This window comes from Falco cherrug, chromosome 15 (assembly GCF_023634085.1).
Source record: "Falco cherrug isolate bFalChe1 chromosome 15, bFalChe1.pri, whole genome shotgun sequence".
Taxonomy (NCBI): domain Eukaryota; kingdom Metazoa; phylum Chordata; class Aves; order Falconiformes; family Falconidae; genus Falco; species Falco cherrug.
This window is the reverse complement of record NC_073711.1, coordinates 21969108-21992139: the sequence shown is the minus strand read 5'-3', so window position 1 is coordinate 21992139 and position 23032 is coordinate 21969108. Positions and strand designations below refer to the sequence as shown.

The window sequence follows — 23032 nt, the reverse complement described above, 5'->3', positions numbered from 1 at the left end:
GTGTGACTTGTTATACCAGGCAAGGAAAATCAGAAGCAAATAAAGTCATAGCACATTTGATTTATTTGCCTCTAACTTTTCTTTTATAAAGGAACCCTAAGCCCTGTGTCTACCTTCTTTCTCCTTCTGCCCTGGCGATTCTTGGGTTGTTTCCCACCCAGTGGGAAAACTTCTGTGAGTGAGTGCAACCTGCCCACATCACGGAGTGGTTGTGGACGTGTTCATCTGCCAGGGTAGGAGAGGGAGGTGGACCTTCACAGCACTGTTGCTCAGAGATATTTGATTTATTGTTTCAAGCACGAATGTACTATTTTTTTCCTGTTTTTTTTTTCCTTTCTTTTTAAAGACTGTTTTTTGCCGTGGGTGTGTTTTGCAAAGCACAATCCTATATGAAGGCTGTAGGAGCACCTGCAGCTTGGGCTGCTCCTGGGGAGCCCATGGGAGGTGGTACATCTGCCCCTGCCTGCTGTCACACAGCGGACAGGGTCCCAGGCTGGCCAGCCTGCTGCTGGTACTGCTCTCCTTACTAACGTGCCTTTGTCACGGATTCTTAATTAGCACCCTCCAGGTGTATGATGGGGAAAGGCTGTGCCTAAAGGAGGGAGAACCCGAGTTGTGAGGAGTTCCTGTGCTGCAGGGCTGGGGAGGAGCAGGCAGCAGCTCTCGGCATTGCTGTGACATCTAGTGGTGAAAGCCTCCGTGCTTCCTCCGGTGGGCTGGAGGCTGTGGATGTGCCTCCCCTCTGCCCAGCAGCGAGCCTGTAGGGGCAAGGATCCCTTCCCTGAAATCCACCTTTTAGTTCACCTGGCAAATGCTGTCATATGCGAAGGAGGATGCAGAGGATGGAAAAACTGGGGCTGTCCGGTTGCAAAGTGAGCAAGGCTGATGTCTGCCTGGTGTGCTCTATCCCAAAAAGTTAAGAGGAGGTCCCTGTAGGGCTGACGCAAGTGGGATGGAGGTCTGGGAAAGGCACCGTGCGGAAGAGCTTGCCGGGAGCTCCTGCGGCAGGGCGTGAGGTCCGCGCAGAGCTGTGGACCCGGGGCTGCCCTCCCGCCCTCGGATGGGGGGAGCAGAGCAGCTGCTGGGGCTTTGGGAGACGGCAGCTCACAGTGACAGCTGCCGCATGGCCCATGGCTGAGCATCACCCTCAAGAGCAAATCCCTTCCAGGTGGCCTCCCCGAACCCCTCAGGTGGGGGGTGTTGGGTACCCGGGCAATGTGGAGGGTTGGGGCTGACGCTGTGCATCCCCACATCCACCGAACCCTCACCACGAGCTGCAAAACATGGTCAGCAAGTGTGACGTGCCGATGGGCTCGGAGCTGAGACCTGAGGGCAGCTGAACTGGGCACTGTTTTCAGGCTGAAAGGAGCGAGCAGGGGCCGGGGTGGGGGGAGCACACTTAGGTGGAGGTTGACAAGTTTTAAGATGCAAATGTGGGTCAGAAATTGAAAAGATAGGGTCACTAGGCACGTCCGCTCATGCAGAGACGCTCTTGAGTCTCAGACAAAGGTTGTTCTAAGGCAGCAGCTCCATTCTGCCGAGCCTTCGGAAAGTCCTTCCCAGGACTGGGGAAAGGGCTTTTGTGTCACCTCAAAGCTCAACTGATGATGTCATCTCTGTGCGAAAGGGTGAGAGTTAAACAGGGTCCCCCGTGGGTATGTGTCAGCGGGGCGACCCCCTGACCTTCAGCCATTCAGTGGGAGCGCAGCATCTCTGGAGGCAGCTCTCACCTGGTTCCAGGTACCTGCGTGGTGTGTGCCTGAGGATGGGGCAGGGGGAGTAAACTTACTTCAAAGCAGAACCAGAAAGATGTTGCTGTAGCTCAGCACAGGAAAAAATAGGTAAATATAACAGAAGCAGGTATTAAGAGGGACCTGTAGAAACCTGGGCTTGCAAATGATTCCTGCAGCTTCTGAAGCCTGTGTCACTGCTTCCAGCCCATCGGTGGATGCAGGGTTGAAGTGTGGACATCTTTCCCATCCCAGCATCTTTCATGGTGCAGGGCACTTTGGGTGAAAAGGACAAGCAAAATGTTGACTACAAAATAACTTCTGTAGATAGTGGAGTGTCGCTATTTTGCGCAGTAAGTTTTCTTTATAGTCACAGTGATACCAGTACAGACTTGGGGGGGGTGTCTCAGTGTGAGGACAGGAGGGACAGCCTGGGTGAGATGATTTGGGCCCTTTTAAGCTGATGAAGGCCAGCAAAGACATCTTGTCAGAGCACAAACCCACTTCATTTTCTTGGAAACCCTGACCACGCTGTCTGAAAAGCCTCACGCTGCACAGAATAATGACCGATGTGGAAGCAGCTGGGCTTGTCCGTACACCTTGGTCTATCGGTGCATTACACAACCCAGGAAACTCATCTACTTTGGCCTTTCTAACTCGGTTGCATAAGGCTCTTCCCACAACAAGCCTGGTTAATAACTTTGAGAAGGCTGACTGAGCAATTGTCAGGTCCTCAGCACTTCGAAGCAGGCCTGGATATGTGCCATGTAGACCAGAAAGTCCTCCAAGGAGCTGTGGGCTCATCTGGAATGTCACAAAAAGCCCTCATTGTTCCGCCTTTCAGTGCGGTTTAAAAATGAAATACCATGTTCTCCATTTGAAGTTTGCTCTCTCAGCCTGCTGGCCTCTGACCCCTTCCATGAAATTGTTAGCAAATACAACAATTGTGAAGAGGTTTTGTTGTTGTTGTTTGCTGCCTACACTGACTCAGCAGCTATTGGTCTGCTGATGGTAGAAAAACTTTGTGAGCCATCACAGAGCCGTCAGCGTGTGGTGATGCACTTCAGATGAGTTATCCTTGGTGGGTACAGGAGCATCACAGGGTACCTACAGGTGTGCTGTGAAGTCACCTGTGGCTTGAAATGACTCGTGGGATTCCCATAACGTTCCCAAGGTCAGGAAGGGCCAGAGGTGTTTCTAAGTTTGGGAGTCCTGGTCACAAAACTCCAAAGTGCCACTTTAAAATGCAGCTGATTATCCAGTGAAGGCAAGAGACCAAATTATATTGTCTCTACTTAATTTTTTTAATATCTGTTATTTCTGAAGTTGTGGGTTTTATGTTGTTTACTCTGAATAGTGATGCATTTTTTATTGCTATTAGCTATTAAAATGACATATTAATTGTTTCTGCAATTAAAAATGTGTTCAACTCTCCTCTCTGCCAGCATTTGTGACATTCAGAAGTCATAAACTTCAACTACTCCATCGTTTTTGCTGTAAACATGTCCTAGAAAAGCCATTTCATACTGAAGTCGGGCTAAGAAATGCACCACAGCAGCATTTTAGAAGTTCTCTCATGAGGTTCAAAGGACATTAAAACTCTTCCCTTGACCCTTCCCACCAGGTGGATACTTTGATTAGTAAACTTAGCCACCGGCTGGCCATCAAAGATCACTGGAGTAATGATCTGTGACACATAATACTCAAAAAGTGAGCAGACAGGTGCTGGTGGAGGCTGCGTGCTGTGAAGTCGCCGGGGCTATCGTTGTTCCAGGCATTTGAACTCTGAAGGTTTCAAGCCCCTTTCCAGCTGGGGGGCCACGGGCGACAGCGAGCCGCAGGCCTGACCTTGGAATTAGCGGTTGATGTTTTGTGGTCTGTGCGATGCCAGATGAGGAGAGCAGAGTGTTTCCCCTCCCTGCCCACCCCCATCCCGAAGCCTGTATGTGAGCTCCTGTTGACAGGCTACTACCACGAGAAAACAAAATGTTTGGCTCACAACTGGGAGGACAGAGTTTCTAGTCTTGTTGAAGCTTTGTGGTTTTTATCTTGCTAATGAAACGGAACAGAGGGAGACACTCAGACACCAGGGCTTGTTCTGGCAAACAAGCTGTGGCTCATACCATGCCATGTGGGTGAGTTTTGTTCCAGTGCAGGTACCGCTAAGAAAGCCTGATGCAAAGAAAGGCTGATTTTTGTCATTGTGTGCAGGGGATGACCATCCGTCCTCTCGTTGACTTGCTGGCTGTCAAGAGGAAAAGAGAGAGTGCTCCCACAGTGGGAGAGCAGATCCATATTCGGGTAAGTGATACCTCTGCCAACATGTGGCCAGAGCTTTCCAATAGGCTCTGCTGGTAGCAGTATGGTCCTTCTGAAGTGTGGGTACCTCCAGGGACTCTGCAGATCTGCAGTTTTACCTGAATCTTCTGCCCTTCGGTCCCTTTCCAGGTTTTAAGTCCTATGCAGCTTCCGAACCATGGGTTGTTATTTGTGTTGGATTAGAAAGCACTGACTGAGTCAGGCTGATGTTGCATTAAATGGTGCACAAACATGACAGAAAACAATGATTACTCACCCAAAAGTTTGTACTCTAACCTAAACTCCAACTTTTCTGCTTCTCTGGAAGGAGTGAAAAAGAAAACAAGGCTTGGCTGCTTTCAGGGTTGGGATCTCCCATGTGTTCGTGAGTCACATCACCACCACCAGTGTGGATATTTTTGCAAGAAAGTTTAGAAAAGGGAGGGCAAGGTTAGCACCGTGTTGGAGGGAACCACTGAAGTGCCCCATCCCTGGGGGTGCTCAGGGCCAGGCTGGACGGGGCTGGGGGCAACCTGGGCTGGTGGGAGGTGTCCCTGCCCCTGGCAGGGGGTTGGGGCTCGGGGGGCTGTCAGCTCCCTCCCAGCCCAAACCAGGCTGTGATTCCATGATTCTGAGTTCATAACCCAAAGGTGGAACTTAGTTCACCTTCTCGCCATCCAAACATTGGCCTTTCTAGTCATAGAGGACTTCTTCAGAGAGCATGTCAGCAGCAGGAGAAAGCGGGGTGCTCTGCATGCCTGGGTGAGGCTTTGCATTTGCATCTGCATCCAGTGGAAAATTTTGTTTCCACACTGGTTCACCAGTCACATTTCTGCAGGTATGAATCCTTCAGTAATATTTTTGTCTTCTTTTCGGGTAGCTAGAAATGAAGACATCGGGTCTGAAGACTTTTATAAAAACTGTTTGGCACCCTCACAATTAGGCTGTATTGCGGGGCTTTGTCCGAGGTTCAGAACAGTTCAACAGGCTGAAGAGTCTCTCCCTATCACGAACAGAGAATACTTTTTTTCTTTTGTTAGTGTGTGAATAGTACATTATCTCTGCAAACGTGTTTATTAGCAAATGTGAGCTGAAAATGGCCCATGTACCAATGAAGCTGCGAAGGCATCAATGCAGGTAGCTGGAAATCAGGGCTGCAGAAGCCAGAAACAGCTTTCTTCCTCAAATTTATTTTTCTGTCCACATCATCGGGATATTTTTGCTCGCAAAAGCGATCATCAGTGATGGGGAGGCAGGGGGGCAGGTAATTTCTGCAATGTGAGGACTCTAAACCTGTACCAGGCTGCAGGGCTGAGCGAACCACTCTGAAATTTTTCTGTCTCTGACCCCCCCAAAATAATCTTTTAAAAAATCAGACCTGGAGGAAGCTCCAGGGACATCAGGGCCTGAGTGTGGAGAGGTATTGACCTGTAGTAGAGCAGAGCCCTCTCCCAGGTTAGAAATGCCAGTAGGAGGGAAAGCAATTTGGGAAATTAGAGATTTAACTTCTAGGTGAAAAAATTGACTTGTCTGGGATTTTTAATGTAATTTTAAACAATAATAATGTTTTTGTATAAGGCGTGATATGACCAATGATTTCATTTAGTGGGAAGTGTCTGGGGGAAGGCAGTATTTCTTATTCAAGTCAAAGCATCATTTGTATGTTATCTGCATCTACATCCTGAAGATAACTGATCTCCTGAGACATATTGAGGTTTTTGAGGACAATTTGAGCATTTCCTGCTTATCAAGGCCTGATATGCAGGACATGCAAGCCATCGGCCACCCTATACATATCACAAAGAGCATATCCACGTCCCTCAGCGATTATTTTTTGCTCGCACAGACCTGAAAGCAAGCAGCCAAACCCCTTATTGTACTCCAGGACTAAGGGATACACGTGGATGACTGGATTGGGAATTAGCCTGACATCCCTTCTCCTTGTTTGCCGGCACTGTGTACTGGGCTAAAAGCATCTCCCATTTTGTCTGCTGGCTTTTGATGTTTGCTGACTGAATTCATCAGGTATGCGATGCGTGCAACTGGTGTATAGCAAAATCCTCTCTTCTGTTTAGTTCTTGGATCATTTGCTGGCTGGCATCGAAGATATATCTGGACACTGGGGACAGTACTACTGGAAAGACAAGTAAGGATTTGCCAAAATGCAACTGTGTACATGTGTAGAAAAAAGTGAGGCTGGTTTCTATCCCCTAAGATTCCACTGCGGGCAGCTGAGCCTTGTTCAAACTTGTGGCACAAGGCTGGTGACAGGGGGGCAGCTTTTCCTTGGCCAAGGTGAGACCAGGTTCTCGGGGCACTCCTTTCTCTTCTCCTGTTGTGTTTGCCCCTTCTTATACAAAGAAAGCTGCTGGAAGCGAGGGGGCCATGCCAGCACAGCGCACAGCCCCTGTGGCTTCAGCCTGTCGCTGCCTGCAGCGGTGCTGCCCCTGCCCTCCGGCCAGGCTGGGGACCCCAGCCCCGCCTGTTCACAATTAACACTAAATATATGAGCTTGCATCACTTGGAGGGGCAACTGCTTGTTGTGGACTGACAAATTACAGAGGTTCTCTACAGATTTATGTAGCAAAGTGCTCAATTTTCATTAAGCTCTGGTAGATTACACGTGTAGGAGATATATATTTTTTTTAAATAAATACAAATAACATCAAATATACTAATGGAAATTACCAGGTTCAATTCCATGGCTGTGCAGAAATATGCAGCTAACTTAATGGTAAGGACTGATTGATGCAGCTGGTAGGGATTTTCTTAGGAATGCCCATGCTTGGAAGTGCCACTAGAGGGTATGGGAACTGCTGCTGTGCTGCGGAGTGTCCTGGCTCCTTGCAAGCAGGTTTGTGAACAGCTGAAACCAGCCAAACTTGAGCATCGGTATTTGGTACTGGCTACTTTTTTGCCAAATGTTGTGCGGCATTTGAGCAGAAAGCGAGAGCAAATGACTCAAGAGGAAATCTGGAAGTGTTTAAACCTGTTGCATCCCCTGGGGCTACTGTATGTACTTGTAGTGCTTAGAGTTCATGATAAACCTGGCACTTTGGGGAGTTTTTATTGTATTTGGCAAAGTTTTAATATCTGAGCTCGTGTGCTATAATGCAGAAATAATTAGGGATTGACCTCTTGGACCATTGATTTCTGGAAAGAAGGTAATGGAATATAACAGAATATGAGGCAGTCATGGGCTAGGAACCTGCTGGCTTGCTCAGGTCCATTTTGGTGTCGGAGAGTCATGGGAAGAGGCTAAGCCTGTTTTGTTCTCAAACAGATTAGAATATTTCAACAGCAAATACCTGCAGAAGATCCTACTTCGAGAATACGACCAGCCAAAATCGAGTATCGTGCTCCTCTATGAAAAGCTGGAGAGGAAACACGCCATTGAGCTGGCAGAAGCAGGGCAGCTGGGTCATGCTGCCTCTCACCCGTCCCTGCTGTAAGTGCTCGCCTGCAGTCGTCCCCTTCCCGTCACTCCTCCCAACCCTCCTGCCTGAGGGAACGGGTATGAAAAACTTTTGCAAACTTCTCTGCCTCTTCTTCTCTTCCCTGCTGGGCTAGCCCATGGGAACGAGCAAGGTAGCTTGGACAAATGCAAAGTAAATGCTATTTAATAAAGATTAGTAGGTGGGTATTAAAAACGGTCAGGTGGCTGAGCAACCTACTGGCATTGATGGACACAGATTCTGACTTTGTATGTGGAGGCTCACCTGTATACCCCAGAGTTACACAGGAACAGTGCTCTGTAGAAGAGGCTCTGCCACCATTTTTCAATGCCTTTGCACCATCACGCCTACTGAAGGGACCAACAGTGAGCGTGAGCATCAGCTGAGACAGTGGCGTCAAGTATTTGCATGTCAGAACGGCCGTCTCATCCCTCACTGAGGCTTCTGCTCGGTCACAGCTCCCCACAGCCCTTTTAACTACCAGGGAGCACAGGGACGGACGGCACAGCCCCGGTGCAAACACCGCATGCCACTTCTGCAGCGAGCTCTGTCTGCAAGGGTTATGCCCACGGGTGGTGGGGTCCCAGGGGGCTGCTGCAAGCTCTGGCCTTTGGGGATGTGCTGGTTGCGCTGCTGTGCGTCTACCGAACTAAGATGTTCTGGGTTTTTTTGCAGCAACAACAGGACTGTCATATCGGACAAAAAACTGGTGGATGCTCTGAATCCGGATGTCCTGGAAAACATACAGGAAATATTGGCAAGGAACCTGTACCGAATAAGGAGAACGGTATAACTCTTCCCTCAATCTGTATTTTAGATGTCCAATAACAAAAGTTATCTCAGTTATCTGAACAGCCTGAGCAGATGTTATGAATATTTACATAATTACTAATGATGTCTCTTTGTGAGCAGAGAATAGTTGGCTGTGGAAGCCAGATCCAGTTTCCAAGTCAGTGGCACATTTCTGTTTTCAGCATGACAGCTTTTGAAAGGTTCACCTAGTCAGCCTATAATTTCATGAAGTATTTTAGGCATCAGTACCCAGAACCAGAAAGGAGAAAGGAGGAGCACGTGGATCTTCAGGCATCAGGTTAGCAGATCCAGCAGTTGCAGCAGCTCCTGGTTGCCTACAGGGCAGAGCAGGGATGGGGTTATCCTCATGTTGCATTTTTTCCCATAGAAGAGAACACAGTCAGTGAGCTGCAAGTGAGAATTAATCTGCAGAGGTTTTAAAACCGCTTGGCAGTCTTGCCATGAAACTGGTACAACTAGTTAAATAGCGCAGAAGCTACCTGCTGTTTACAGAACAACTCCTGAATTATCTGCCTGAGGTTTTCTGCAGCACCTAGGACTGTGCATTATAATTGCTGTTCACGTGGCGGTACATGGAGCCTTATCCTTAAAATCCACCTAAGCCTTTGTTTTATGGATTACACATGAAATACTGAGTCCTTGGGGGTGCAGCTGGTGTGGGCAGCTCAGCACAGAGAGATCAACCACCCCCTCCTGTCCCTTTGCTGAGCCGGGAGAAGCGAATAGATAAGGCTGGGAGACAACTATAGAAATGGTGAACGGGATGAAGATGAAGGCAATACCTCCTCTTCACACTTACTCCTGCCTAAATCCAGCCTCACCCCTTTTAGTGACAGTTATCCCAGCTCCCACTGATGTTAGTGGGAGATTTAACTTCGACTGGTTTATGGTTTTTGGAGAGGATTTATGGTTCCTGTTGATTGTATGATTAATATATGAAGGTGGGGTCGATATAAAAAACATTGGAGCGGAGGCACTGAGGCCAAAGACACCTTGAATAGAGTAGCTAATGCTAGGTTGGTGTGTCACCTGGGCTAATAGAGATGCATCTCAGTCTTGTCGTTCAGCGATTGCTTGGGCACTTTTGCATGAAGAAGCAGAGGCTGGAGTCCTGTCTTCCTTCTTTGGCTCTTTCCCTCCATCCCCGCCTCCAGTACTGGGGTAGATCAGTTTTTCCCCATAACTGGGCAGGATGGCTAGAGGGTGTGAAGACCCCTGACAGACACAGGCACTAGTGAGGGAATGCTGCTAGGAGCGAGGGATGGTCCTGCGGCCAACGTGGTCTCTCTGGTGCAACGTGCAGGGACCGGCGTACAACAGGCATACCCTGCCCGGGGAGACCGAGCCCGCGGAGCATGCCAAGGAGATCCTGATCCTCCGGCACAAGAGCCTGCGGGTGGAAGTGAGTGGAGACGGCACGGGCAGCTGCAGGAAGGAGGTAAGAGGGAGCAGGGAAGGCTTGGACCTGCAGAGACCGTGCACGGGCTGCCTTTCCCCGCGGGTGTAACTGGCACTAGGAATAGTGCTGTTTATTGCTGGTGCTATTTCCTTCTAAAGGCAAATCCCGGTATCTTATATTAAAAAAAAAAAAAAAAGCGTCTTTCAATGCGAAGTTGTGCTCCAGTGAGTAGGAAATACCGAGGGGAAAAAAGCAAAACCCAACCCAACTCCTGACAGACAAATGAACCATCCTACATGCTGCGCTGCTCAGTGCTTTGTGAACACAGGCTTCCATCCATGCTAGGAAAGTTATTTACTGAGCAAATGTTATTAATTTGGTTTCAGTCTGTACATTCAGAGGCCTGTTTTTCCCATGTTTTCTTTTCTGGGAGATTTTGTCAAAGGCGGGAATGTGGTTCGCCCATTGTCAGCGGTCCAGATGGACTGTAAATATTTGAAACTGTTCTGTGATTTCCCCCCTGCCCCAACCCTTTTGAAAGGACAGAAACATTACTGCGAGCTTTCTTGTTTATTCTAGAGGTGATTTTTTTTTTGGTTTTAAAAGCAGCTATAGTTCTGGGCTGACTTGGAGAAAGTAAAATAGAGGGAAGTGTTGCATACTGGATTCCTGGGAGAACCACTTTGAGTCCAAATTTACTGCTGGCACAGCTCCACGTCTGTTCATGTTCTGAATTAGAGGAGAAACAAGGTAAATACGTTGTCTGTGGCTGGTGAAGACTTTTGCTGGCTTCTTTGGGAATCAGCAAGAGAAGCTGGGCCAACATTTCCCAGTGGAAAGATGAAATGTTCCAGGAATGGTGCAGAAGGAGCAGGCTTGGTCTTTTCAACCCCTCCTATCCTCTGTAACTGTTGCTCTGGAGGAGAAGCAATTAGCTCCCCCAGTATTTTGCTCTCACCCCCCAGGTCAGCAGCAGTAATTGCCGAGCCATTCCTAAATTTCACCCGCTTCCCTGCATCTTAGGTTTTGATGGCTTGGACTAGAGCACGGTCCAAGTGCGAACTGCAGCCTCTAGTCTGGGCAGCAAGGCTCCCTCGTGGAGGAGAACAGAATGACCTTTTAAAAAGAAATAATTTATCTTTCTTTATTTAGATAGTAATTTTCCACAACAGCAGAAGAACTTGGGACTGCCTCAGGCTTTCTTCCACTCTGATTTCTTTGTTCAAATGCCAGTCATTGAAGAGCCCACCGAGAACGGCAGTAACGCACCAAATGCTGCTGATTCTCAGCCCTTCATTCACAGAAAGGTGTTCCGGCTCTTGCAAACAACTTAAAAGATTTAATTTGATCATTTACATGCTGATTGGTACTTAGAATTCAAAATAGATAGGCAAGAACATGGCATGTTCCTGTAGAACATTTGGTATAATTAAACTTCAAAAGAACAACATCAAACTAGGGCTGATTTTGAGCACGATGTTACAGACTTTAAGGACATTTGATTGTTAACCCTTGCGCTCCTGCTCTCCCCTTTGCTGCTGCTCCCCTTAGGCACTACAGTGCAGTTGGTAGGAAACGTAGCACCTTTGGGAAGATGGTTTCTCCTGTTACTTTGCTTACAGCTGGCCTTTCAGGGAGTGGAATATTTTGAGGGGAATTGCAAAAGCCGCAGAATTCACTCTGTTTCTGTACTGACTCAGGGATGGTGGCTCGTGCCCTATGGGAGCGGTGAGCGCTTCTATGGATTATGCAAAATGCCAATTTAATGCTGAATACTGCTGTGTCGTAGAAGCCATCTCTTGGTGCTAATCACGCCTCTTTACAGCAGCTACCTTTGCTTTGTGCCACTCTGAGTGAAGCAGATGTAAATTCTGAGAGCCCAATCCCATGGCATCTCTGACGTCGAAATGGCATGACTCTAAGCCCAAGAAACATCCTTCTGCACCCAAAAGGAAAACCCAGGCGTGTTCTGTGTGATCGGCAGCTTATTTGCTAATGTTCTAGAATAGCTGCCTCATTGTACTGCAAATAGAAATAAGGCGATACCCAAAAGCAATGGGATAATGTTCTGAAAGAGCCCTGGAATATTAACACGAGGTGGGAGGGTGGGTGAATGCTGTTACTTTATGCTGTAGGAGGACAGATCGCAGAATTTGTCAGCAGGAAGAAGGAACAGTGTGCTGAAAAGTAGATTTCATCCCATTAAAAGCAGCTCAATATTTTAAATTTTGGGGGAAAAAATCTAGCCACTCTGATTTAGTTTCATGCCAGATTGACAAGCAAACGGCATTTTCCTGTTTTAAAAAGGAGATGAATGAAAAACATAGCTGGTTAGTGTTTGAGATTTTTCTAATTGTCAGCTACTCCATCTTTCGTAGTCCCAAAAGGAAGGGTTTGGCCTTCCAGGTTTTGAGTCAGCAAGAAAAAACTAGATGCTCTCCGGCCACGCACGTTCCTGTTCTGCATTTCACCACGAGATGGAAGCATTACAACTGTGTTTGTAAAGCCAGCTGGAAATCAAGGAACTGCCAAACAAACTTCAAGCAAAGGGCCACTGCAAACCCTTTGGTGCTGCTGAAACACCTGCACATCTACTGCCAGTCTTTGGAAAAAGCTCTGGTGATACATTCCATCAGTGAGGTTGTTACAAGCTGAATGAATAATGTAAAAATCCCTTTGGATAGTGGAAACAGTGCTGCTTCTGCTCGCTGGCTGTCCGTGCATACATTTTTCTTTTTTAGTGAAGCTGGTTAGTGCTTTGCTATTAAAACACGAAGCTGTTACAGCTCAGTTAGATTCACCTCATAGTTTATTATGTGCTGGTTGGTCTTTTCCCCCCTGTGTCAGTCACCACGAAATAAGGTATGCTTGGAAGAGCATCTTTCCATAGGTCTGTGGCTCCACCAGGTTTGGCGGGAGCCGAGCATGAAGTTCACCTTTCATGATGGACAATCCATCCCCTTCCCCAGTTGGTGGGGAGAAACCAGTGCCTGCACCAGGACAGGCACAGCTCCGTGGCCAACAGCAGGCTTCAGCCAGGACGACTCGCCCCTTCTCTCTGACCTGGGTGGCTTCAGGTGCCCTTGAGGTGTCTGCCTTCGCTTGGTGAGGGATGGCTCCTAGGCTGCGTTGGAAGCCCCCGCCAGGGAGAGGTGTGAGGGTCAATAGGGAAGGCAGAGAGAGGAGGTAGGAGAAGGGCACTCTTCATCCCTCTCGAGTCAACGGCGCAGGTTAAATGATTTACACCAGGCAGAAAAACCTTGGCAAGACTACGAGGTGACTTCAGATCTGAATCGCAGCCCAGAGGATTAACTCCAAGACTATCTATTTCCAGCAGAAAGTTCGCCTTCCTCTGCCTAAGGACAAAATTCCTGCCGAAGGCTGCTGCTTCCTGGAGCTGTGCATCACGCTGGCTCTGAAACGCTGTCCGGATTTTGAGATTGCCTTATTTTAGGCAGGGGTCCAATGCAGCGTACGCTGGCAGAGCGGTTTCTGAGACCCAGGATAGCTTTTATTTACCACCGAGCACCCAGAAAATCCTTGCACCTGTAGCCAGGCAACTTCATCCTCTTTTCTTCTGCCAAAACATGAGCACACTCCCCCAGAAGGAGCTTATTTGGAGCTGCCTGTAAGCCATGTGCGTAAATGACATACTGCCTTTGGTAATTATGTCGGAGCCCTTTCATGGAGCATGCTCTGAGAATCATTAAATGCCCCTGGGAATGGCTTTCCAGGGAGCTGGCCGCTGCTGCTGGAGCCGGGAAGGCATTGTTATTAAAATGGTCAATAAAAGTGTGAACAAGGGATGGAGAGCATCAGTCCTCGTTAGGGGAGGGAACGAACAGAAACAAAACAGAAATCCAGGCTGGGAGGTGTCCAGAGTTATTTTGGCAGTCTGGGTTTCTGGACCGAGGTGCCAAATCAGAGCTGCGTAAGAGACTTGTTCCCAGTTTACAGAAGCACTGAACAATTCAGGCAGCATTACGACACCTGATTATTTTATTTTTTTTTCCCCCCTGAAGGGTGGAGATTAGCACTGGAGTGAAAGGACAGGGAGCTCGTTAGTGCAAGCTCATTACCTGCCTCCTTGGCCTGCAGCCGAGGTGGGGGACAGCCAAGGTGAGAGGCGCCCGTGGCCTGGGGATGGGCTTTGCCCCCCACGCTCGCCTGCCCTGTCCTCCCCGGAGCTCCAGGGCTGCTCCGTCCCATCCTGTCTGTTGAATCACTCCTGGAGAGCTCAGACCTCTTCCACAAACTGGAAACAAATCACTGTCTGTAAATATTTCCTGCCATCTATTTGGTCTATTTTTAGTGATAGTTCTTTTTGTTTTTCTTGGCAAAAGTAAAACAAATGGAAACAGAGTCCTTGGGGATTGCAAATGGCTTGTTTATGAAGCAGGAGTGTCATTAGCAGGCTTGCTAGCAATCTTCGTAAATGCATTAAAGTACTTTTCTTCTTTAATCACAGAAGGACGACTCCTACCTGGCGCAGGGTGACTCCAGCACGCAGCCCAAGCTGTGCCGCTCCTTTACCGGTAAGCTGGGGAGCCGGTGGGTGCTGGCAGCGATTTCCTGCCCCCCCCTCACTCACCCTGCTGCATCCCCAGGGATGGCCCCACGGGTGACAGCGAGGATGTGCTGAGGTCTGCGGTGTGTCTGTTGCAGGGCTGGGATTTGGGAGACAGTCAAGGCAAAGCCCCCTGCCCACCCTGCAGGCAGCAGCGGGAAGACCTGGGCTCTGTGTTGCGGGCAGGGCCATTGCTGCAGCCCGGGGGACAGAGCGGGGCTCCTTACATCGCAGAGTCACAGAGTCACAGAGTCACGTAGGTTGGAAAAGACCTTTAAGGCCACCCAGCCCAGCCCCTAACCCAGCGCTGCCAAGCCCACCGCTGAACCGTGTCCCCAAGCACCGCGCCTGCGGGGGTTTTGAGCCCCCCCGGGGACGGTGCCAGCACCGGGTCCCTGGGCAGCCTGTCCCCCTGCCCGGCCACCCTTTCCGCGAAGGAATTTCTCCTGAGATCCCCCCTGACCCTCCCCTGGCACAGCCTGGGGCCGTTCCCTCTTGTCCTGTCGCTGGTTCCCTGGGGGAAGAGACCGACCCCCCGGCTCCAGCCCCCTCAGGCAGCCGCAGAGCGATGGGGCCCCCCCGAGCCCCGTTTCTCCAGGCTGAGCCCCCCCAGCCCCCCCAGCCGGTGCCGCAGCCCCTTCCCCAGCTCCGTGCCCGTCCCTGGACACGCTGCAGCCCCTCAGGGTCTGTCCTGTAGCGGGGGCCCAGCCCTGAACCCCGCGTTCGCGGGGCCCCCCCAGTGCCGGGCGCAGGGGAAAATGAGCACCGTGACGAGCATCGTGAGTGAGCGAGCAGAGCTTCGAGCCTCCCCACCCCCCAGTGTCCCACCTCGGCCCCACCTGAGGCCGGGTGTGCCGAGCGCTGGGATGCGCTGCTGGCAGTGGAGGTGCTCCGGGCAGCTGCGAAGTGTGTCCCGGTCCAGGTGTTTGACCTCCTCATTACCTGTGTGCTGCAAGGGGGTGTGTGGGAGTTTTCATGCAGCTTTCTTGTCTCCCATGTCCAGCCAGGCCAGCGTTTGAAACTGGTACCATTCCTCATATTCCATGAAGTGCTAAGATTTTTGGCAGTAATTGCAGGTCATTCTGCCCATGGTGACGCTACTGAATAGACTAAAACCTTCTAAAAGTTAATGATATTTCAAAACATGAAGTTTGTGCTCAAATTCTTTCAAAAAATTATATTTTTTTTCTTGCTAACTATTATTAAAATGCTTTTTGAGTGCCCCCTTAGCAGCACTATCTTTTGAATATCTGTTACAGAAGGATCAGTGGCTCAGGGCCTCATGTTTTCTTAAGCCCAAACTCAGATAACTGAAAGCTTAGTTTTCACACTTATAAACCTTTTTTTTTTTTTTTTTTTGAACTTTTATGAATTAAAAATGGTCAATGAAGCGTCACACAAAGTATAGCCAGTCAAAACTGTAGGCAGAGTCGTTTCAGCCTCTGAACCTCAGTGACATCATCAGTGGGAAGCAGAGCACTGAATTTTTATGATGCTTGGCACACCTTTTAGGACAATCTCATCTGTAAGAATGGTGGTTGAAAAGATTCAGTGTTCATTGAAAAAAACCCAAAAAAATAATGTTGCCTCCCAATATGGGCTGAGATAGCTTAAGGGGCTGGGTCTGACATTAACATACAGAACATTTCTTTATTATATATGTACTGGAAAAATATTTAAGAAGGGAGAAAGTTTCCTTTCAATCTTTTTGTGTTCTTCTATTTCTAATGTTTTCTTCCTTTGTAATTTTCTTTAAACAATTAACTAAAAACTTGCTAAGTAAAGAGCCGTAGAACAGCTGGCAGGTCGTCTGCATGATGCTATCTTACTATGGGTTTGCAAGAGTGGATGGAAGGAACACAACCGTGTGGCATTTGTGTGTTCATAACATGGACATCTGCTGGGAATGCAGCTATTTTAATCCACAGTGTATTATAAATGTTTAAACTATCTTCTTCTGGAAGAAAAACATGAGTGTAAGCAGAGTGAAGTGATAAAAAGCGGTGTTTCTAGGTGGGGTTTGTTGGGCTTTTTTTTGCCCCAGGGAAAATGTGGGCACAACGCCCTGACATACCTGGTGACAGGGCTGGAGGAGACCGTAACCCTTCCATCATGACTGCACATACATCCCCTGCAAAAAAATCACTTAATGTGGTGACATGGAATCGTAGGTGCTCCAGCATGACACCTGCATCTTTAAAAGCTCTTTTAAGGTAGTCACAGATGTGAATTTTTGTTCTGTAAAGTTGCTGATGGGGACTGACAAAAGAATGATGATACTGGTCAAGATACGTAATAGATTTCAAAGTACGAAACAGGGTGTGAATTGTCTTTATTTTTCTTTTTCCTCCATTGAAATACTGATCTTTGTTTTTTGTTTTATAACTGAAAAGTGATCCTTGCGGTGGAATAGCTCATCTCCAATGAGGAAACGGCCACCTCCGTAGTTTTCGGTATTTCTTCATTCCTGTTGATGCACAAAGGAGAACATTTCTCACACAAGTTAGTGTTTTTCTCTTCCTGCAGTGGGGAATGTGGAAAAGGTCCGGGAAGTGAAAGAGAACCGGTCGAAGTCGGTGTGTGTCATCCCACCGCCGCAGCCCAGCGGGACGGCCTGCGCTGAGAAGAAAGAAACGGAGAAAGAGCTGACGTTGGAGATGTGAAAACACTGGTAGATGGCTTCCCACGAGGGATCTGGCTGTCTCGTGGCTGGCTACTATACATGTAGATAATGTAAATAAGACGCATATTGAAAAGGACAGCACAGACAGGGCAAAACATCCTGAGTGGTTGGCATCGAACGTGCTCTCGTTGCACAGTGCTGGGTTTCTAGAGGGAAAAGGGGCACAGCTGAGCACTAGCAAGGCAAGGTAATGTCCGAGGGAGAATTTCTTAGAAACATCTGGGAAAATTGTTGAAACTGTCTATGACTGCAAGAAAGGGTGTTTTAATAAGGTGAGATATCGGGTCTTCTCATTAGTCAGCAGGGATGGAGTAAACAGCAGGGAGCGTTTAGGTTATACGTTAAGGAAACTGTGGTCTCGAGGAGGGTTTCATGGGGCGCTGGAGCATGCCATCTGAAAGGCAGCAGAAACAGTGAAAGATCTTTCCTGCTCCTCAGGAACTGATGGCTCCTGACTATGAATGCTCATCACCTGAAATCCAAAGCCAAATCATGTAATTAAGTGGGTGTCATACCAGAGGGACTGTCCTGCACCTAGACATGGTGTTCTTTTAATGAAAACTTACTACAGCTGCATTAAAAGGGGGAAATGTATTGTTACTGATTTTGTAAAAAAAATATTTAAGGAACGGCTCGCCTCAAAAAGTAAATCAGGGAAGCTCCAAATCCGCTGGTGATACTTGTGCAAGCCTCGTGCGCTGCGGCTGGCTGGCTGCAGGAAGCCTGCAAGGGCTCACTGCATGATCTCTGCTGCTGTGGCCCAGAGCTGCAGGGGCGGCGAGGTTTGGATGCATCTGCCCAGAAGATGCGGCAGAGAGAGGGACCCAAACCCTCACTGCTGTGGAGCACTTCTGCCAGGAAGGTGCCATCCCCTCTGCAGGGCAGGTGCAGGTGACCTCCAGGGGTAGTACCCGAGGGAGACGGGTACCTCTGCGTTTGGGTAATGCTCTTTGAAACTCCAGGTAAGTGTTCAAGACTTTGAATCCTCCTCCTTAGCTGAACCTGATAGGGTAAGTTTTAGCATTGTAAATGTCGAAATTCTTTTTCTTATTTCCCTTCCTCTGCATTGAAGGATCCAAGAATATTTAATCTGAACAAGTGGTTCCTTCTGAAATAAAAGTAAAAGCAACTGTAGGAATTTGTGTGCTCCTGCCCATGATATTTTTAGACTTCTAGAGTCGATCTCCTGTTTGCAGAAATACTCGAGGAGACCACTGCCTAGTACTCTGGGGCTTTAATTTTAAATTAAAGACACAAAATTGTGTGTACTTGCTTTGCAATGATGTGGAGGTCTCATTTTCATTTGAACAAACTCCTTTAGTGTCCTGACATAAGCTGATGTAGTTAGCTTTGACGTGAAGGCCATTCTTCACTGCCCCACTGCTGGAAATTCACCTCATTGCAAATGAAAATTGGACCTTTTAGCCTTATATGTGTATTTTGTGTGTGTATACGCTTATATATAAGTGTTTATTGATTTTAGTGTAAGTCCATTGTCATCTTCTATGACTTTATTGAAATGTTGGCTTGTTCCTTAGTTTAATTCACCTTGCACGGGAGTCGTGTGGATTTGACTACACAGTTTAGAAAACTGCCTGTGCTTCAATATGTTGTAATATACAACTTACACGAACGTGTTGTAATGTACTACGTTTCTATTTCAATTAAAGATGCTGTATTATGAAATCCCCTCAGTTATTACCTCCTCGCACCCGCAGCACGCTCAGGCTGACGTCAGGGTAGCAGTGGCACGGGGGGTGTCTCTCTGGGTGCCACCGCCCCGGCACAGCAAGCCTGGCCGATCCGCTTTGAACAGTGGCGCATTCAGCTCTGCCCCGTGCAGCCCTTGCGCAGCGATCACAAGATCACCAGTAAGGCAAGCAGTTGTAACCAGTGAGAAAAATGGGCTGTTCATGGGCGTAAGCAGTTGCATACAAGTTCAAGGGAAAAACCCCCTGAATCTGAAGGTCCTTGGCTATCTGGGGATGGAATGTCCACCCTTTACCTCCAGTTTAGTGTCCACTGTGTTTAAAATTTCTCTTTAAGTTCTGCAGAGTAAATAGCTATAGAAAGATTTACTAAGATGGGTCGCTTTTATCCTGTAGCTGGAGAGCAAAAATGAAAATAAATCAAGTTGCTTGCCAAGGAGTTTTTAAATTTTTTTTTAAAAAATCAAGGATAGATACTTTGTGAATCCCTTGGCCAATTCCTGCATACTGTTTTTTTTTGGGGGGGGAAGGGGTGGGGTGGGTGGTGGTTTTTGGTTTGGGTTTGGTTTTTTGGTTTGTTCCCCCCCCCCCTTTTGGCTTCTGAACTGCCTTGCTTTTGTCCGAAACATCTGGATGTCTGTACTGTCTTTGGCTTGTACAGCATCCATCATGCTTCTGGGCACCAGGTACTTAAATCATGATTTTTTTCCATCTGAGTTTTCCATCATGGAAAATGAGTTCTCTGCAATATTGTTATGGGCTACCAAGGACCGTACCGAATGGTGGCTGTTTTGGCATGTGTCGATTTCTTTGTAATGTTGTAGTAGGCAACAGAAATGGTTAGATAAATCAGGGCACTTCCAGAAAATGGAATTGATGTTTTATCTGATGGGGGGGGGGGGGGAGGGGGCGCAAGAAAACAACCATTTTCCTTGTATTTTTTCAAAATTGTACATTTTCATCTCGCTTTAGCACAAGAGACATTTCAATGCTTTGAGCAATTGCAGATGTTGCTGGGCTCCAGGTGTGCATCTCGGTGGCTCGTTCCTGCAGAGGCTGCTCCAGCCAGCCCCGCATCCCTGTGCACACGAACTGGCCGCATCCTGCGCAGATCCCAGCCCGTTAATCACTTTCAACCCTGCTTTGCAGTGCTGGGACCATAAATACCTCTCTGCTGTATTAACAATTTGCTTGATCTGCAGAGAAGACAATATTCTGTGCAGTACATATTTCCCCAATGAGTCACACTGCCCCAAATTTAACCTTCTAGATACTATGGATTTTTTCTTAAAGTTTCTTTACAAAATATAATAGCACAGCTAAAGCTTTCATGAAGTATTTTCCAGTTGCTTAGTGGCCAAGCCCTCTGACTAGTATGTATTTCAGCCCAGAATACCTTTGATAATCTTTGCCAGTAGCCAGTGTTGGTGGTCTTAAAATTCTACAACCGAGTGGAAAACTGTTAAATGCTCAGGCTTTGGAGCATGCCTAATTAATTCTTTCCAGGGTTTTAGTCCTTTAAAAAGTGTTAAAAACATGGATTCAGTGTATCATTGAATATTGCATGGTTCTGTGGAAATAAATTGCATCAGTTTGATTCCTTTAGTAGTTCAGAGAGTTATTGCTCTGTGCTTACTCTGGAAGTTTACAGGAGTCTTTGGAAAGTTAAGGTTGAAACAGGCAAAAGTTGTAACCATGGAGAGTAGCTCAATGGCAAATGGAGAGCCCAAAAACTACATCAGAAAAGTCTGGGCACATAGGTCAAGCAGCTGCATTTAAAAATCAGGCTAAACCTCCCCTGCACCCGCAGCTCTGAAAAGCATTGGTGTTTAGCGTGGGGACATTTTTTTAACTTTGACCACAAAATCACACTTGTGTTTATTTTATTTCATGACTGCTTAAGGAGATTGTAATGGCTTAATCCTGGAAAGTACTGGCAACGCTTAAGAAGCAGGTGAGGCAAATCTGAGCTTTTTTCTCTCCTGACGTCAAGTACTGGGCGGTATCCAACCTCCTAAGAAACGTTAAGGATCTTTCATCATCCAGGCTTTTGTGCTTCTTCCAAGAGACATGGAGACGGGAGAGATGAAAAAGGACCATGTGATGGAGATGAACTGGTGATTATAATTTTATTGCCGAATTAAAGGGGCAAATGTCAATATGGATATCTATTCCTCTCCCTTCCCGTGCTGTTCATACTGGGGGGTTGCTCTTTGCAAAACCGTCCGGGGGATGTTGCTGGCATTTCCAAGGCGAAGCTGGTAGTGCCTGGGTAGTGCTTGTCATGGTCTGGATGGCTTTGCTCTCCTCCTTGGTTTCTTCTTGTTCTGAGGTTTGTGGAGACAACAGTAAAGGCAGAGACCCGTGAGAGATATTAACCCCATCTTCCTAAAGAAACGTTACATGGAACATCTTTCAGAGCATGACAGATTGTCAGGGTAAGCTCCAAGGCAGAAAGGTATGTAGAACTCCAAAGGGATTCGGGGAAGTCTCTGAAGGCAGCCCTGAAATCACATCTGTTTGTAAAATTGCAAGAAATCCTCTGCTTTCAGCATGAGAGTGTGAAAATATGTTGATCTATCTACATAATATGTAATTATTTTCTGCAAGCATGGATCAAACCTCAAAAAATAGCAATAACTCAGAGCGTGCTGATGGAGTCTTTGATCAATCAAAAGGTAAAACACTGATTCTGTGAAAAGTCTGAGCTGGCTAGCCCCAGCGCCTGGCTAGAGTTTGTATGCTTGAGAGAGTCACAATTGCAGTTTAAAAGCTTAAGGGGAAAAAAAATCATCAGGGTCAATTAGGAAATAAAGGTCACTAAACTGCCCAGGATACAACTTCCTTTTCCTTCCATCCAGGTCCTGGGCTGTCTGTGGTGGCACCTCGTTTGACCTCTCTGGGTAGAGAGGACCCTGAAGGCAGCTCCTGCCTGGCACCAGAAGAGGTAAGGGAGGATGGGGAGGGTGGTTTTCCTCAGTAATTAAATGGTATTTGTGTCTGACTTTTACACGGATCAAGGTGATGGTCAGTTAATACACCTACCTAGCTTTGGTGTAGCACTCCAGAGATCCCAGCGCAAGCTACAAAGGGCACCCAACATCATTGCTATTTTCTATAGGCTTAGAAATTGTTGCAGAATGTCACTTTTTTGGGGGGTTGTTGGGTTTTTTTGGGTGGATGGAGGTCCTAAGCCTATAGCTATAGTGCTCCAGGGGTGTTACGTTAACTCAGGCACTGGCTAGTGATGGGAGGAGGCTGTAGACTAGTTTGGGATGATCTCGTGGCTTCCCCACACAACCACCTGCCCCAGGCTGGGGAGACAGGCAGAGGAGCTCCTGGTCTGCCCAGCATCCGTGTATACGTTAGCCTGTTTGAAATGTTTCCACTCAGAAACAAGTGTGGTCCTAATGGTCGTTTGGGCCAACCAAGAGCTGCATCACCATCTGGAGGGGCCTCCTGGACCTCCTGCTGAGGGGTGGGATGGACCGGGCAGAGCATCTGTGGGACCTGGGGCCACGGTGGCGAGTGCTGGTACCAGGGTCTGCTGCTCCTGGCTGGGAAACTTCTTCTTTCCTTCTCCTAGATTAAAGGTCACCTCTGCTAGAAAAGTAAGATCAGGGCTCACTGAGCCCTCCATAAGGCTGAGAGATGGAGAGTGAAATCCCATTACATTAGTGAAACTGAGAAACCCACTGTCTATGTGTTTTTGTACAATAACAGCCCTTTTAGTCCCATTTTCTCCCCCCTGTCCCACAATATGTTGCAAACACACAAAGGGTGGTGGAGCTCAGGCTGGGTAGATGCTGGGCCAGCCATACAGCCCCACTGCACTAACCTCCCAGTTAGAGGTGCTGGGTGTTGGATGTTAATGGTGCCACCCCAGGTTGCGGTCTGGCCCCCAACACTACACATGCTGTACAGGGGCATCATTTCCACACAGAATTCAGATGCAAGGGAATCATAAAGCACCCCAGGAAACAATCAGATGAAAAAAATACAGATGAGCTCATCACGATTAATAAAAATTATTTTAATAAAAATTTTACGTCAATATACTTCTTTAATAATTGCTTTAGTTCTTTGATAGACATCAAAAGATGGTTTTCCATCCAGAACGTAACTTTTTCTTTAAAAATGTTGAAATGAAATGTTCAAAATTAAGAAACGGCTTGCTTAAATTTTTTTCCAGAGGTACTAACTCACCCAGCCCTTCCTCAGAAATGATTTGGTTTTTAAAGCCCACGTTTTCTGATTAGTTCATCAAAAAATCCCCAGCCCCTTCTAACTGCAGAGGAAGAGAGGGGGCTGGAATGATTTATTGGTGGCTTTCTTGCTGTTTCTTTCTTTTTTATCCCTTTCTTTTCTTCTAGTATAT

At 47.6% G+C, this 23032-nt stretch overlaps 1 protein-coding gene across 2 annotated transcripts in view; it reads left to right on the top strand.

Annotated features, from left to right (window-relative positions):
• LOC102050061 (sodium/hydrogen exchanger 2-like) overlaps positions 1–19151 on the top strand; it is a 40996-nt gene extending 21845 nt beyond the window's left edge. For both annotated transcript variants that reach the window (XM_055727746.1, XM_027807864.2), the window contains 7 exons: positions 3942–4031; positions 6104–6174; positions 7312–7476; positions 8159–8270; positions 9600–9734; positions 14164–14230; positions 16789–19151. In XM_055727746.1, the coding sequence (XP_055583721.1) occupies positions 3942–4031; positions 6104–6174; positions 7312–7476; positions 8159–8270; positions 9600–9734; positions 14164–14230; positions 16789–16925 (777 nt within the window). In that variant the 3' untranslated portion in view covers positions 16926–19151. The remainder of the gene's footprint in view (positions 1–3941; positions 4032–6103; positions 6175–7311; positions 7477–8158; positions 8271–9599; positions 9735–14163; positions 14231–16788) is intronic.
• Positions 19152–23032: the final 3881 nt, after the last annotated feature.